This window comes from Pundamilia nyererei, unplaced genomic scaffold (assembly GCF_000239375.1).
Source record: "Pundamilia nyererei isolate P.nyererei 1_Seehausen unplaced genomic scaffold, PunNye1.0 scaffold00135, whole genome shotgun sequence".
NCBI classification, from domain to species: Eukaryota; Metazoa; Chordata; class Actinopteri; order Cichliformes; family Cichlidae; genus Pundamilia; species Pundamilia nyererei.
In genome coordinates, this window is record NW_005187536.1 from 179,953 (window position 1) to 196,724 (window position 16,772).

Sequence of the window (16,772 nt, forward strand, 5' to 3'; positions counted from 1 at the left end):
GCAGAAGTTCACAATTTGCTCTAATGATGTCAAACTGCTTTAATCGAGTCCAACCCTGTCCCGATTCTCCTCAGGGTAAAGAGCAGGAGCACACCTTTGTCTTCAGGATGGACCACCCCAAGGCCTGTAAGCATCTCTGGAAGTGCGCTGTGGAGCACCACGCTTTCTTTAGGCTGAGAGGACCTGTGGAGAAGAACTCTGCACGCTCTGGATTCATACGCATGGGCTCACGCTTCAGATACAGGTGAGAGATGCACAGCCAGGGCTGTGGTTGTTCAGAGTCTTTATGTGTATGTGGTCTTAGTCAGTTTTACGTAACCTTACATCCCAGATCATAAAAAATATAATTCCCAAGCTTTTTTTAAAAAGGAAATCACAGGATAAAAATAGGATTTTAGCTCTGAGAAATATGGTTGTGGTGGGAAACATGTGCAGTTAGACTCCAACGTAAACTGGGGATTGTGGCAGACTGCTCGAGATTAATATGTCACAAATTAGATGTGTGTGTTTGTCATTGTGCGCCAAGAAGACCATCTCAGATTGACAAACAGTGCTTAATCACTCTCTATACATGCCAAGTAGCCCATGTGTGTACACACAGATACTTGCAGTGGTACTGACAGGCACTCGGTATCAACATGCTGCAGTAGCAAGCTGCTTCCCAACTGTGTGTTTAAACATTACCCAGTTGGATAAGCTCTGCAGTAATGTTGATTTAACACGGGGGTTGAAGGGGTTTGTTGTTAATGAAAGGTTATCGCCTGGATGCTTTCAGGGTTCAGCAGGGGCCATTGCTGCGCCTGTTTTTGCCACAGAGCATCGTTAAGAAAGAAATGTTTGTTGGGAACAAATAGTGTTTGCAACTGTAAAGAAATTCTTGTGTTTGCACGATCAGCGGCAAGACTGAATACCAGACAACAAAGGCCAGCAAAGCAAGGCGCTCAGCATCATTTGAGAGGAGACCGAGCAGACGCTACTCGAGAAGAACCATGCACAGCAGAGGTGAGCCTGAAACGTGACAGTCAGCATTAACACTCACGGGAACAAATATTCATGGAAGCATGCATCACAACATCAGGGGAAAATATTTTATAGTAGAAAGTATTCTTGTGACATTTTTCCTGTCAGTTTAACTTCTGAAAATTAAAAACACTGACTGATTGGCCACAAAGGATTTCACCTGTGAGTTGAATGAATAAGAGCTGAAGTAGCTGGGAAGGCTTGCACCTGTGCACACAAGGTCCCCTATGTGCACTGCGTGCCGAGCCGTGCAGTCAGGAACACTGTACGCTTGGGACACAAATGAACAGAGCTTTAGAAATCCTCTACTCCTTGTGTGTAAAAAGCATACGATGACCTGCTTGCCCCACTTAGGCAGAGCTACGAGCACTCCTCATCACCCGAGCAGTGCCCCCTGGATTAGCTATGTGAAGGCTAACGTAGTCTCCAAGATGAGCATCATGCCAGGGGGCCTTTGTGTTGCAGGGTCAGGAAAAACCGGTTCGTACTGGAGGAACGATGGAGGAGAGGTCCTTGAAGAAAAGCTGCCCAGAGTACAGAGTAGCTCACCTTTAAGGGGGATCTTACAGAACATAAGTAACCTGCTGTAACCTCACGAGCCCCTCCCTAAACTATAACACAGGCACACCATGCACCAGTGTAAATGCTGGACATAGCCTCGACCCTTCGTGCAGCCTACACTGTAGCTTTACTTGTATTAAACTCAAAGACGCTTCTGCAAAGAAATTACTTCAGGGTCTAAATGTTGGTTCAGCATGAACAAGAGTAAAAACAGTCACGTCTGCTGTAAACAAACAGCATTATTCATGTGGACACAGTTCTTAATGTGTTTTCTTTGCTTTTCCAGGACCGTTCAACCAACCAGAGTGAGTACAGAGATGTGTAAATGTGTTCTTGTACATTTAAGATACTTTATTTGTCTTTTTTGTGACCATTTTCACATTAATTTATGTAAATGTTATATCTCATTTATTGATTGTACGGGGGCTTTCGTTCTGAACATCCATACTGGGTCACATGATATAAATTTATCAGAGTATTTTCACTGTTTTCGGGTTAATCATCAGGTTGAGCTATGATCTCGATACAGAGCCTTTTGTTACAGGTGTTTGTTTGTGTGTGTGTGTGTGTGTGGGGGCGGGGCTAAGACGTGATGTCAGCTGTAGCTTTAAGCTGTCGTGGGAACTGAGCTGCTGAGTCAAAGCATTTATGATAAATGAGACTACATTACAGCTCATTAGACTGCACTTTTTTTAAAGCTGTGTCCAAGACTTGCTGTCTTAATTATGTATGAGGCTTTTCAAATTGCCTCAGGGCAGACGTTAAATTAAAACTTTGTCATAATTTAAGACAACTTTTATGTTTTCATTGTTCCAAAATGTGCCGCATGTGTCCTGGCCTGCAGGCTCGAAGCTCCACGAACACTTTGCCACCAATGATGGTCGCTCACCCAAATTTGCAAGACTTGAAAACGTTATTCTTATTTCTTAAATGTTCTTAGCGGTTTTTGGTTTTGTCTGTCATTTCAGTTACTTGCAGTGTAAAACCAAATAACCTGTATTAAGAATGCTTGAGCAGAGCTGTTTGCTCTTCAAATAAAATCACTTTCTTTCTCTTAGGGCTCTTTCCTCAGGCAACGGAGTCAATTCCAGCAAAGACAGAAAGGTGAGGAGAAAAAATGCTGTTTAATTTCTCCACTGTTATCTGGGGAAAGAGAAGAGCAGTGAAACACAGCATCAGGTTTAGATGTTATCACTGAGAGAACAAATGAAGTCATTTTAATATCCCCAGGTTTAATCATCCGTTCAGCCATATCTGTGGATGTGTAGCTTTAACTTGTTTGCTCTGTGCTCCTCCAGGTGACCCCCAGCAGGAGTGCATGGGCAGCCATGCCCGTGGTCAGCCCGGTGGCTGCTTCTGCCTGTGGACCGATTGAGAGCGAGGCTCTGCCCAGGAGTCCTGGGGGAGAAAAAAGAAGGTTGGTGCCTGCACATTTAAAGACTCCTCTAGATCTTTAATTTTTTGAGCTCGTCTTTCTCCCTGACGAGCATTTTAGGAAAGTGAATCAGGATTTTAAAGTTGATTCCTTATTTTTGAATGTCGCAGACGACTTACAGCTGCTCATTGCTGTATGAAAGAAAGATGCAGGAAGACACACAGCAAAAAGATTTGGGTTAAAAATAAGGCCACCCGATTCCTTTTAAATGTTTTAACTGTTTCCTGATTGTTGATTGGATAAAAAACAGGCCATGATACTGGCCTCATCGTGCTGCGAGTCCCTCTGTGTGAGAATAGTTTTTTCATGTGAGACCGCGAGTATGGAACGACCCCGGAGTGGGCAGGACGTGGATATTCAGTTTTTATCTTTCTACTGTATTTTTTAATCCCGTCATTCAGCCTCTGAGTGATGTGTAAATAATTTCAGGCTTTTTTCTGTGATTTGATCTGTTATTTATGGATTTATTTTGTGCGTGTGTGTGTGTGACTGAACACAAATGTGCATTTGCATGAATGTATGTAAGCATCCAGCTTTGTTATAAACCTCCCGTGTTTCCTTGTGTGTTCCAGTATGATTATGTACTGAGGATAATTGTCTGGCAGCACGCTGGTAGGTACAGTCAGACTGAACATGCTCTCGCTTTAACCAATCATTCGCTGTGCACTATCGGCTTTGAGACTGCGGCTTTGGAAATGGGTTTTCTTGCACCGAACAGACAGCAATTCGCCGCCTTTTGCTGTTTGTTCCCTTTTGATCAGCATGGAATGCAGCAAATCGGTGCTGGGAATGGTGTTGTGATTTGGCTGCTGTGCGGGAATCGGCGATGTGATTTCAGCTTTGGATCTATTCTCTTTGATACTGTTGGTGCTTTGTAGTGTGTAGGTATCCTTGCTTTTTTTTCTTCTGATGTCATTCTGAGCATCCTGTGAACCACCAACCTCATACTGGAAAACTTTAAGGAAAGTATCAGAACCACAGCTGTGCGTGAATCGGTGTTTATTTACAGATGATCTGTCAGATATATCATATCGTATCCCCAGAAGAGACCTCGGCTTTTATACGAGGATTTCCCAGCATAAACGTGAATGTTTCTGACTCGCGTTCGGGTCAGAAACATTCACGCGTTCATTTGGATTTGCAGCTCAGGCTGAAACCATTTCTGCTCAGCTTCCTGTCACGTCTGTGGTGCACTGGCTCATTTTTGTTTTTAGACTTAAACAATAATCCTGGCTCACGTCCTGTGAATGTGGCTCAATGAGTCATTTGTACCCTCAGCTAAAGAGATTCAGAGCAGTTCACCAATTAGTTTACCATTGTGGTAAATGATGCCCAGTAGGAAAAAACCTAATTGTCCTTTAAATTGACATAAGACAATCTTAAATCAGGCCAAAGCATTTACATGGCCTCAGTCTGCAGACTGCAAATACCTGAAATGAGTTTATGAAATCATTTATTCATTCACTCGATTTTTCATAAAAATCTCAGCATTCCTGTTTTTACCCCTCAGCCATAAAAGGCTGATCGGGTATTGGCGTCACCCACTGGCCGGGCGGCGTGGACGCCCAAGTTTGTGAATGTGATAACTCGAGAATGAGGCGACGTAGGATTGTGATACCGTAAGCCCCTGTACTGAGGGGCTGAGGTAGAGCACCGACTGCCTCCAGTAGTTTTAGAGCTTTTAGGAAAGATTACGTTTACGTCTGATGTTGTTTCAGCGACACGTACGGGCCGGCGATGCTGTGTTCTTGAGGCGATGCTGTCGAGCCTTCAGGGACTTCATTAAAAATGTTTCATCAGCACAAGATCTTAAACCGAGATGACCTCAGTCTGTTTATAACCGACCGAGTGGACACGAGGAGGATGCTTTGACAGTGACATTGTTACATCACTAATGCTTTCGACTAATCCCCCGTGCTCTTTCCTTTCTCCTCTCCAGCTCTGCTTTCTCTCTCGCTTTGAAATCAACGGGGTTTTGGGTTTTTGCATGGACCCCACCCCACCCCCCATTAACCCGCCTGATAACATGAACAGTCAACAGAGAAATAAGTTGATTTTAAACTGTGATACAGACATTATAGTCTAGATTATATATAACAGGCAGAACTTCTAAAACCAACTTTATTCAGAACAACAACGCACACATAACATCGACGTTCAGCATAAAAACACATAACACATATTATTTGTAAGGATTCGAGTGTTATAAAAATCCCCAAATGCTGTATAGATGCCGACAGTTTTGATATCTTGGGCAGTTTATATGGTGTCATCCAGATTCATTAACATGCATACATACGCTGTGATCATCTCTGTGACATGTATATAAAATAAGACTAATCATCAGTGGCAGCAGATTACAAAAGCCTTGGTGTTTTGGTGAGAGTGGAAACATTGGGGAGTATTTCAGGCGAGCGTAACAGCAAAAAAACAAAGTGAAATTAAAATGTGAGAAATACTCATTTAAAAATAACGACTGAAATTTCTACAAACTTTTAAAAAAAGGCGTTAATGAGCCCACGGTGACATCATCAGTGTCCCATACTGCCATGTGTCTTTAAAGGTTGCCGCCTCCCTGACCCTTATTCAGTCCTGTAAGCTGTTTTACTTCTCTGAACGTTATCGTAAGTGTTAGTGGGTCGGTCTCAGCTCAGTCTCTTTGGAAACAATGTAACAATTTAAAAAAACATAAAATGAAAAATACAAATCAAATCTGTTGCTAAACACTGCACGCAAAACCTAAAGTCATTGGAAGTTCACCCACTTATCATCCCGTACCATCAAGTCAGTCCCAGTTTGGACTCAAACTCCCAGGAGACCCGTCGTGGATAAAAGCTTCTGCTCAGGAATATATAAACAGTATGAACATGGATTTGACATGAGCTATCAAACATCAGCCCCTAGAGGTGCAAAGCCGGGTCACCGATGCCCCAGAGACATCCAGTCACTTCACTTAAGTGTTTATGTGACAGCACATGTCACACCACACTTCAGTGCACGCTGGCAGACGTGTTGCTGTAAGCTGGATGGCATACTCCTGACACCGCAGAGCTCGTCACGCAAACCCGCGTCTTACTCGTTTATCCAGAATGATTTATGCCCATCAGAGCAGCTGCTTTTGTCACTGAATAAATGGTAACATATTTGTAACATATTTACACAACTTGTCACAGTTATTACACACTCTCCTACGTTCATGTTATCAGCCTCCTGCTGCCTTCTTTATTCCCTTTCTTTTCTTTTAACCATCTTCTTCTTCTGCACAATAATTGCTTTCCTCCCAGTCTCACTCTTTACTTCACCTCACACACCCTGTATCTTCACTACCTCATCACCTTCCCTTTGTCACTCTTTCACTGCCACCCTGTTGTCCTCAGGTGTCCTCTTCCCTCCATCCTCCCCGCTTTTTTTCATCAAGGTTCCCCAAACGGAGTGGGACAGATCCGACCAGCTGGCCGCCGTCTCACCAGCTGTACCGGCGCGAACTGGTCTGCACGCTAATGAATGGGAAAGGCTCAGCAGTGAAGTGACTCGCCTCGCCTAGTGCGAATGTACAGATTTGTGATTAAGTGAAGCGTTCCTCAGCAGAAGTCTAACACTACCCACATCCCCCCCTTTCCCTTCAGCCCACCTCTGCACCTCATGCCTCTGCTCCTTGACCTTTGGCTCAGTGACAGTTTTGAAAAGATAACTTCCCATTGCTCCTTTCCCTCTGCTTCCTTGGCCTCTCCTTTCTGTCCTCCTCCCCCCTCTTTTTTTCCCTCCTCCTGACCTTCATGCCAAACCTCAGGGGGGAGGCTGGCAGGCAGGGGTGAGATGGTATCAGGCTCAGTTTTATGAACTCAATTCCAGTCTTGACTCTGTGAGGAAACAGCAGGTCACAGAGGTTCTGGGGGATTTAGGCCGGTCCTCTTCTGCTCCTTTCCCCCCCTCAGTCTCAGAAACAATTTCCTGTGTTTGTAATATTTCACACACTACTGCTGTGTTTAAATTCAGTTAAACATTTTTATAAATGAAATGAATTAGATTTTTTTTTAAAGTGAATCTGTTCTTGCATTTCTGCTGCTCTGTTTAAAAGGGAGTTGGATAAGAGGGTGGGAGTCGTTCATCTGTAGGCAGATTAGTCTGAAAGGGTTTTAGCTGTAGGTGAAAAATGAAGCTAACGGTTCACCATGTCTATTTCCAAATAATGTCTGGATTAGTTAAATTCTGTTTGAAGGTTTTATTGTTGTCTAATCATATTTTATGTAGAGCTTCTGTGAAAGCTTCTGAAATGAACCTGATGCTGCCTCCCCATTCAACTTCTAGCAAGAGATCGAGCTAGAATAATGCATTGAAACGTGCTGCAGTACAGTAACGTCTACCTGCGAGCATGCCACAGTTAAATGCTGAATAATCGCGTAAATAACTCAAATGCACTGATCTTACATGGTAATTACACTGTTTATTGCACATCTCAACCAAATGAAGATAAATATGTAATATTACGTAGTTAATTGTTTACAACATGACCAAAGCGTTTGTCTTTAGAAACTGTTCGATTTTAAATCAAAGCAGGATAGTTTTAAATAAAGTTAGTTGTATTTCAGATCAGTCTTATTTTCAAATGATGAAATCAGAAAAGGCTCCAACTTTGGATGTTTGTTAGAAATATTTTATTTAACACGGTCACAACTTTGTCATTCTATGTTCAATTGTTTTAAGCCAATTAAAAAAGCTAATAAATACACATTGGAAGTAAGTCGTACATTTACGTTCTCACCTTTGCTTTAGAATATAGTGAAAATAACATTTTATTGTCTGTAATGTGATAAAGTTTGTTTTCGGTTTGGAACAAATCAACTTATATCATCACCCAAAAAGATGCTCATCGTAAGTCTTCGGCCCAGTTTGATACTTTTACGTTTGTCAGCTGTAATATTCAGTCAAATCCTGGTGATTGTATAATTATGTCGATATATGTGAGTCGTACCGGGTTACTGGATTACGATGTAGGATTTTTCAGTGATCTTGTATCGGATAAACGTGTGCAAACAGATATTTAAAAACGCTGCTTCTGTTGTGGAGCACTGAATAAAGACTAGGGAGTAACCGGTTGCTGGTTTCAGTTCCAGTCGGTGTGCGTCTCCTCGGTGGTACATGCATCTGTCATACTTGCCTTCGTGTCTTATTCCCCACGCGACGGCTCGATTCTCCTCACGGTGGATCTTTTAACATATTTATTGGATTTTTGAGCCCACGTACAAAGAATCGCACTTTTCTTCACATCTTTTTGTGTGTTGTTCTTTAACCCCTGTACTCTCCAGGCAGTATGTTGTAATATACAACATTTGTTATGTTTCGCTGTGTCTTCAGGCTACAGAAATATGAGGTAATTACCGAGCTGCTGGAAGAGCTTCTGCTAAGATCCGTGTGTCAAATGTTCTGCTTCAAGCACCTCTAATTCTGAGAATATTACACCGCATTATTTCCTGCTCAAGTTATTTTGTGGGCAGTGTTTTTACCTCCGGAGACATTTTTGCGTGGACTCAAACGTGGTTTCATACTTATGTTGTAAAATACAATCGTTTTATCACATGTCGGCAACGTGACCCTGTAAGTTAACGTTGGTGATGATGCTAACGGTTAATGACTATGGATTACAAGTACAAGTACTTTATGCTTTTCTTTTGGTTTTAGTAATAATTATTTGACATATTATTGGATGTTGGTGTGTTGCTCTTAAACACCTTCTGCTGTATCAGCGTGGATCAGTTCTGTCATCACTGCAGAGTCCGTACATACGTTGTCGAGGTAAGCTGTATGAATCACAATCCTTTTCTTCCAGTTTGTGTTAAAAACCCATAAAACAGCCTCTATTCTCGGTTTTCTCTTTGAATGTATTTATCATTAACCCTTCCATCCACAACTCAGGCTGAATCTGCCATGCTTTCTCTTCTTGTATGTCTCTAGTTTGCCAGTGGTTGCTGACCTAATGGAGACGTGCGTCGACGATGTCCTCAGAGCTCCTGTTGTCCCTGCGGTCACAGCTATCGAGGAGCCCGTACAAGCCGCTGCCTATGCCGGTGCTAGCGTCCCTGCAGAAGATGCGCTGAGTCTCGCTGGTAAGGCTGCAGCGAACTGGCCAATATTTAAAAACTCTCCTTAGAAGCCAGGCTTTAAAGAAAACTGCTGTAAAACAATAAATGTCTGTTTTAAGAGACTGACATAACTGCAGTTTTTGACTCTATAGCCTCATTTTTCACCGTGACGGCTGCCGCCTGGTGCGACCTTACTGACCGTTGATTCACTTATATTTTTCTGTTAATGCCAGCAGTAGTTACACTCAGCCAACGCCGTTATGAAAAAGACCCAGAGCTGACTGTTAATAGACATCAGTGTCCTGAGACGAGACGATCACTTGCTAACTATATAAATAAAGCGAAGATAACTCTGTTTGTCTTTCTGTGTTCATGTGCGGCGGCTCAGAAGCAGCAGCTCGTCTGAAGCAGCTGGAGTTGGAGAGCAGTCCGCTTCTCGCTGCGCCGAGAAATAACATGAACGTCAACGTGGCCATGAACAACCAGGCGAGTGTTTGTGTTATTTCCTCTAAAATCAGACTCTGCTTGCTTTGATGGAGACCAGCAGCACTTCTGTGTAGTTCACTGGCAGTTCAGCATAAACAAACACATGTGCGGCACAGCGTGATGAAGCCTCTGTGACATCTGACCCAACAGGACGATGTGGTGAAGCTCACAGAGAAGTGCGGGCTGAACAGTGCGGGCAGCAGTCCATGCGTGACTCCGCTGCGCACCCCGGAGGATCTGAAGAGTAACATCCTGAAGGCTCAAGCCGAGGCGGCCGCGCTCAAGGTGCGCAACAGACCGGGCGGTGAAAAAGAGGGCCCTCCGATGTACTCTGATTCTGCTTATCCATCAGAGTGAAAGCCTCATCAGCTGAGCGGTCTTTAGCTAAGCCTTCAGTATTTTGTAGCCTTTTGTTTTTAAACACATTTAAGTCAAAACAGCTAAAGTGACGTTTTGATTCGTGTGTGTGAGCCCTCTCCTCATAAACGCCTGTTTGCTGTGTGCAGGGGGCTTTGGAGGAACACGCTGTGATGCTTGGAGATAAAAACTGTAACCTGCAGGAGGCTTCTGCCAGGTACGTTTTCACTCACCTGCACTTTCAGGAATATGATAACTTCTTATGTTCAGCTTCAGAATCAAAGAAAATAGAATCACGTTTCCACTCAGACTGTTATTTAACCCTTTAGGATCTTTGCATTAAGCAGCTCTTCAGAGCGCACCGTGCTATCGGCACAGGGCACACTGTCACCGCGCCTCATTGTCTTGAAACTCGGCCTTCGTTCCTTCATCTTACTGAGTCATGCCAACTGTCAGTGCTTCATCCCAGCCAATCACAGCGCTCGCTGCTGCTCGAGCTGATTAACCTCTTGAATATTTATAAGGATTATTAGCATAGCTCACAACGTTACGTCAGCCGCAGCTCGGCAGCGCTCCACAGAATGACAAACGAGTCCACGACGGCTCGTAACCGAAGCAGCGAGCGACTCACGCTGGAGAATAAACAACGTTGGATTTGGCAGATTCTGTTGTTGACGGTTTTAGCAAATGTTTCCCGTTTGCATGTTGTTCTAAAAGCATTTCTACTGAAACTCATGATAATGAAACCTGTTTAAAGTAATTTGTTTACTCATGTAGTCGGAGAAGTTTGACCTCCTGTCTTTCTGTGGTAACCACAGTGAATGTTTTATGCAGGAATAAGCGTTATGTGTGTCTCTCTGCCAGGTTGAAGGTGCAGTAACTCGTCTCTTTGTGTTAGCAGCCGCCCTGACGTCCAGGACACCTGGGACCTGCTGAAGCCACCATCCTCCCTGGTCTCATCTGCAGGCGCCAGGTGAGCCTTTGTTTAGAAAAACAAAACATTACTGTGGTTTGTACTTCGTTGCATCAGATCTCTCACACGTTATAGTTAAGGCCTTGACAAAGACCAGTGACAAAGTGTCCTGGCTTTGTAGGTTGATTGAAGTTAAGGTAAAGAGTTTGATTTTTCATAGTTAGCAAAAGGTGATTTGTTTTCAAGAATGTGTTACAGTAAGCTTAACACGAAACATGTTGCACATTTAGATCAAATGGTTTAAAATAATGTTAACAGAGATGCATGTAAAGTCCTGCATCAGCCAAACAGGCAGTGAAACATTAATGGGGCAGATTAAAGCCCTTATAGTCTTTGCTGACATCTGCTGGTGTGTTTGAGTAATGCATTCGTGCATGTGTGTGTCTGTGTGTCGGCCCGGGTGTGTTAAATCACATGACTTGAGTTCTGCCTGGATACTGCTGCCGTCTCTGCAGAGAGTGACACATAAAAGCAGACGCACAGTTAGCTGCGCTGTGTGAGTTTGTGCTCTTAAAATTTGAGTTTAAAAGTGGCGAAACTGTCTTTGCTGGTTTTGGTGACTCACAGTGTTAAAAGTTGTTAAAAGTACGCGGTCACATGCTTGTGTGATACCATTTCTTCTCCTGTTTTCAGCGCTGAGAGATTGGCTGAAGATTTAAAAGCTTCTGTTCCCAAAAAGTCCTCCGAGTCGACCAGTGAAGCCCCGGCACCAAAGGTAACGTGACTGCACGCTCACAGGTAATGACTACTGTTGTGCTTTACACTCACCAGCCACTTCTTTAGGCACAGCTTGCTAGTATCAGACTGCGGGATTTGAGTTCAGTGAACTCGTCATCAGGTTCATGAAGTCAGTCTGAAACTTTTGTGGTGTAGTGCGTTGTCCTGCTGACACGCTGTGGTCATGTGGGAATGGACGCGGTCAGCATACTGAGCCCCCACCACCACCATCACACAACCAACAGCCTGAACGTGTTGGATGCACCAAATTCTGACCCTACCATCTAAATATCATAAATGGAAACCTGCCAGACCAGGCAAGCTACATTTAGCATATGTAGCATGAGTTTGCTGTTCTTAGCTGACTAGCATGGCACCCCATTCTGCTTCAGGCTTTAATCTGCTGTGTTCAGACGCTCTTCTGCATAAACTCTGCAAATGGTTGTGTGGGAAAAATTTCAGCTACGTTCAGAGTCACTTACATCACCTCCCGATGCTCATTTTGAACCTCAGCAGGTCGTCTTTCTCATCTACATGCCCAAATGCATAAAGTTGCTGCCATCTGATTGGCTCATTAGATATTTTCATTAACAAGCAGGTGAGGTGGGTTGAGAGTGCATATTGATTACTCTGTGAAAGTAGGTTCAGTCTTCAGTGTGATGTAATTGGTAACAATAGCAGGTCGTCCACTTGATCCCGGACTGCTCCAGTCTGATTACAAAGTATCCTTGAGCAAGAAACTGAAGCGAGTTGTTCTGAGATGCATTCATCTGACTGTGAATGTGTGAATAAAACACTTTGCGTGAGTAGAGTTTATTTACCCTTTAATCTGTGCCTACGCAGCCCGGTGTTTGCGTGTGACTAACACAGGAAGTAGACGGTTTCTTTAGTGCCCGCGTGTGCCAATAAAGAGTGTTTGCATCACGCTGCAGGTTAAAGCAGAGGAGGTCGACCTGCAAAGCGCCGCCCCACTTTCTGACAACCTTATTGACTTCACTGATCCAACTCCTGTGGTAAGAATTACTGCACTGTGTCCTGAATAATCTGCAGTGAAACTCCAACTGCATGTGTGTGGGTTAAAGTAGACCTTTAGCATGGATGCTAACATTCTTCTGACGTTGTTGTAGCTCCCACCGGTGCAGCCGACCAAACCTCTCATCACACCGCGCTGGATCGTCCCCACAGCCGCTGTGAGTTGATCAGCCTCATTTTTTAAAAGTTCACCTGTTTATGTTTTTTCCAGGTTTGGCTGTGAGATGTTAAAATGTTTTAGAAGCTGTTTTAACCACGAGGCTTTGGACTTCTCTGCACTTCCATAGTCGCTGTGCAGTTTGGCTAATGTAGAGGCGCTGTAGACACTGACCTCCAACCTTCTCCCTCACCCCCTTCTCACGCAGCCTCCCGGCGCCTTTACTAACGGCCTGCTCGACCTTGACCCCCCGCCTAAGGTCAACCCTCTTCTCCCTTCAGATGGGGGAGCATCCCTCACCTCAGCCCTCCCTCACCTCACTCACACACGTAACGCCGTCTCCACCCTCTCCACCAGGTAAAAGTGTTTGCATTTTGAACCCAAAGTTTGTTTTTTACATCGCAGCCGTCACTGAAGAGCACGAAACGTCTCCTCCTCACTTCACTGAGCCTGAAGTTTCAGAAGAGAACATCCCTGAGAGTTTAACAGGAATCGTTAAGAGCATTTTGTTTGTGGAGGAAGAGACAGCAAAGCAAATTACAGTTGTTTTCAGGTCCTTTCTGCACAGCTTTTTCTTAGTTTTTTATGATTTTGTTTGTGAATGAATCAGTATTAAACAATCAGAAATGAAAAACAATACTGAACAGCAGAACTTGAACACATGCTTGAGCTGAAAGCAGGTGTTTCAGTGACAGCAAGTCAGAACATCACAAATCAAACTTTCTGTGAGGATCTCTGAGTTCAAGCAGACGTCTCATTCACGCCTCAGTTCTTCAAAAGTTGTGATTAGAAGAGTCTGAAGGATACGACTCTTTAACCTCGTAATGTGACGGTGTGTCTGGTTCTTTTATGTTTTCCTTACATCGATTTTTAAACTCACACAGCGATCACCAAACTGAGCTCAAGATCACATTTGTGCTTTGTCACCTGTAAATAGCGATGGAGCTGGTTTCACTTTGTCAGACTATAAAAACACAGGTGGACGTTTTAGCGTTTTCATGCAGGTCGAATGAGAAATTTATTGAAAAATAAAAGCTGCAGTCAGAAAAACCCAAAAAACCCACAGAAGGCAAATATACGGAAGAGGATTAGTGCCACCGAAAATCCTGTTGCAGAATTCTGAGAAAAAGTCAGAATTCTGACTTCAATTCTGGAAACGAAGAAGAAAAAAGACGTTTTTTTCCATACAAATAAAAGGACGAGTGATTTTTATTTTCTTTCTTTTGTTTTGTGTGTACAGTAGCTTAAATATATGTATTGGAGCCTTGCATTTTGTTTTCCATACAGTAAGTCATTTCTGAATCATAGGTTTATACATACAGGTTCGAGCCCCGGCTCCGACAGTCTCGTCGTTGTGTCCTTGGGCAAGACACGTCACCCGTTGCCTACTGGTGGTGGTCAGAGGGCCCGGTGGCGCCAGTGTCCGGCAGCCTCGCCTCTGTCAGTGCGCCCCAGGGTGGCTGTGGCTACAATGTAGCTGCCATCACCAGTGTGTGGATGGGTGGATGACTGGATATGTAAAGCGCTTTGGGGCCCTTAGGGACGAGTAAAGCGCTATAAATACAGGCCATTTACCATCAAATCTGGGCTTTCAATGTCACTTTATTTCTCCAGTGTTTCGAAGCTCCTACGAGGTCGTAAGTGTGAGATATGGACGGTTTATAGAAGCCTGACTGCTAACCATGTGACCTTAACTTCTCGGCCATTTTGGACACACAACAATGTAAATTCAGTGCATAACATTTTATTTTACTGTTGATCGAACGAGGTAAAATTACAAAGCTATTATTAAGTTGTCGCAGGTTGTCAGACTGCAGCGTGTTCGCAATTTAGCAATTTTTTTTCAAACTTACGACTCTTAAAACTGGTTCCTGCACACAAACGTTTTTTCTTTTCTGAGGCAGTAATTTGACCGTCTCTTCCACTCCTTCGTCCACAGCACTGTGGCTCAGCCGCCAGCCTCAGAGGATGGAGCCAAACCCAGAGGTCTCTTGACCACTGAGCTCTGATGAAGAAACGAGCGGCCGCCATCATGCTCTTCATCTTCCCGCCTGGTTTCCCGCTTCACCCGCGCACCCACCCGCACGCAGGCCGGCCGAGTCTGAAAACGCAAAAGAAGAGGCAGCTTGCAAACCGCCACGACCACAACCGTAGCTACACAGATCAGCAATATGAAGTACTTTTTTTTTTATGATCTCATGGCGTCGAGCTTAGTCTTTGTAAGATGGTGTATACAAACATTTTAGCCTCAGCATTAAGAAAACCTTATTTTGTGCACCACGTTAGTAACCTGCCATTACCGAGTCCATCCAGTCACCCAAAGCGCTGTCGGCAGCATCTCTGCCTGCTTTGAGACTCTGGTGGAAGCTCTCGCCCTGGTTCTGAGTTTAAGCACCGGCAGTGCAAACCGCTGGATCTCTGAGCTTTCCTCTGGGAAGCTGCTGAACGACACTGGATGATGCACGCACGAGATATAAGCTTGAAGTGTTCGAATATAAGAGATCACGCAGTGCAGCGCGTTTAAACCCGCTAACGCTACATGATGTAGCCACTGGATCTGGAAACGTCACTGGATTACCTTCAAACACTGGACCTTCAGCTGATTTTTATTTTTTCCCACATTAGATGATGATGTTTTTAGTTTTTCAGCTGATTTTTTTATTTTATGATCCTGTTCCTGCTCTTTGTAGCTGTCGATGCTTTTAAATGCCCCCCCCCCACCATCATGAGGACTTCCTGTTTTGATTCCGATCACATCTTATAATGTAAATTCGAATCCACACTCTTACCCCACTCTCGTTCCTGCTCACTCATCATTAAACTTTTAGCTCCTGTGATCGCTGGACTGCGTGGTGGGAGATGTGTCCGGGTATCTGACTGGATTGGACTCTCCAACATGTCGTAGCTGTTACTTTGCCTTATGTACATGAATGTGCTCTACGTGTCCGATGGGAAAATGCTGGAGATGCCACTCGTACGTCACCTTTGCTGGAATCGTTTAACCTGTGAAATATCCTGAAAGCTGGTTTTGTATGAGAGCGAGGTGAGGCCTACGTCGGCACCGTGGGAGTTATTAAATATCTTACTTTGACCCTCGAATGGTAGAGTTGTAGTATCTCACTGTTACTGTAATCACCACGTCTGGCCACTCACTCAGGTTGTGGCTCTGTAGTACTTCTCATTATGTCTTCAACAAGGGAAGCCGGCTGTTCTTCGATGTCGTCTTAGCAGCGTTTACGCCTCAGCTCAGTGTAATTGTTCAGATATTACATGTTGTAGCATACAGGTTTAACGTTTTCACTGTAACTGCTTCAGCTGCTGTTGATATGAAGTAGACGTATATTTTTTAAGACTACCCTGGCAGTATAGTTACTACTCTGAGGAGACTTGAGGTGTTTTCTAATTACAGAGGAAGTATTACAGATCAGACTGTGAAGTCTCGTTTTTATATAAACTCGTATTTTTCTGGAACACCTGATCATGATTCAGTAAAGTTTTGCCACAGTAGGAGTCGTTGTCTCTCATTCATTTTAAAACAGCGGTGAGTGTAATAATCACATCACACGTTCCTTTTGAAATACACTTATTATGTAATTCTTTTCCTACTTTTTACTTTTACTCCCTGCATGTTTAAACAAATATCTAATTCCTGCACATTACATTTTCCAAACTCGTTACTTTCGCTTTAACGTTGATGAGCCAAGATCCTCCTGTAAGTTTACTGTTTAAAGAGCTAAAACCTCCAAAGTTTCAGGAGTAATAAGTCATCATAAGAACTAAAAATCAAGAATGTGGGACACTGTTTGTTTGGGATTTTGAGCCCAGTGCACACCTGAGTGTTAAATACAACACTGTTGAGAGTTAAATTTTAAAGATTAACAAAGACTAACACTGAGCAGTGCTGGTTTTCTAACATTTTGAGTTATCAGCACTGCTCAGTGTTAGTCTTTGTTA

General features: G+C 43.7%; 1 protein-coding gene across 1 annotated transcript in view; it reads left to right on the forward strand.

Moving 5' to 3' along the window:
* epb41l5 (erythrocyte membrane protein band 4.1 like 5) overlaps positions 1–15,446 on the forward strand; it is a 33,224-nt gene extending 17,778 nt beyond the window's left edge. Inside the window, exons 10-24 of the mRNA XM_005743730.2 lie at positions 75–244; positions 896–1,002; positions 1,868–1,886; positions 2,640–2,685; positions 2,880–2,998; positions 8,969–9,120; positions 9,485–9,582; positions 9,733–9,867; positions 10,089–10,156; positions 10,838–10,912; positions 11,546–11,627; positions 12,562–12,642; positions 12,757–12,819; positions 13,027–13,175; positions 14,758–15,446. Of these exons, the coding sequence (XP_005743787.2) occupies positions 75–244; positions 896–1,002; positions 1,868–1,886; positions 2,640–2,685; positions 2,880–2,998; positions 8,969–9,120; positions 9,485–9,582; positions 9,733–9,867; positions 10,089–10,156; positions 10,838–10,912; positions 11,546–11,627; positions 12,562–12,642; positions 12,757–12,819; positions 13,027–13,175; positions 14,758–14,827 (1,434 nt within the window). The 3' untranslated portion in view covers positions 14,828–15,446. The remainder of the gene's footprint in view (positions 1–74; positions 245–895; positions 1,003–1,867; positions 1,887–2,639; positions 2,686–2,879; positions 2,999–8,968; positions 9,121–9,484; positions 9,583–9,732; positions 9,868–10,088; positions 10,157–10,837; positions 10,913–11,545; positions 11,628–12,561; positions 12,643–12,756; positions 12,820–13,026; positions 13,176–14,757) is intronic.
* The last annotated feature ends 1,326 nt before the right edge of the window (positions 15,447–16,772 follow it).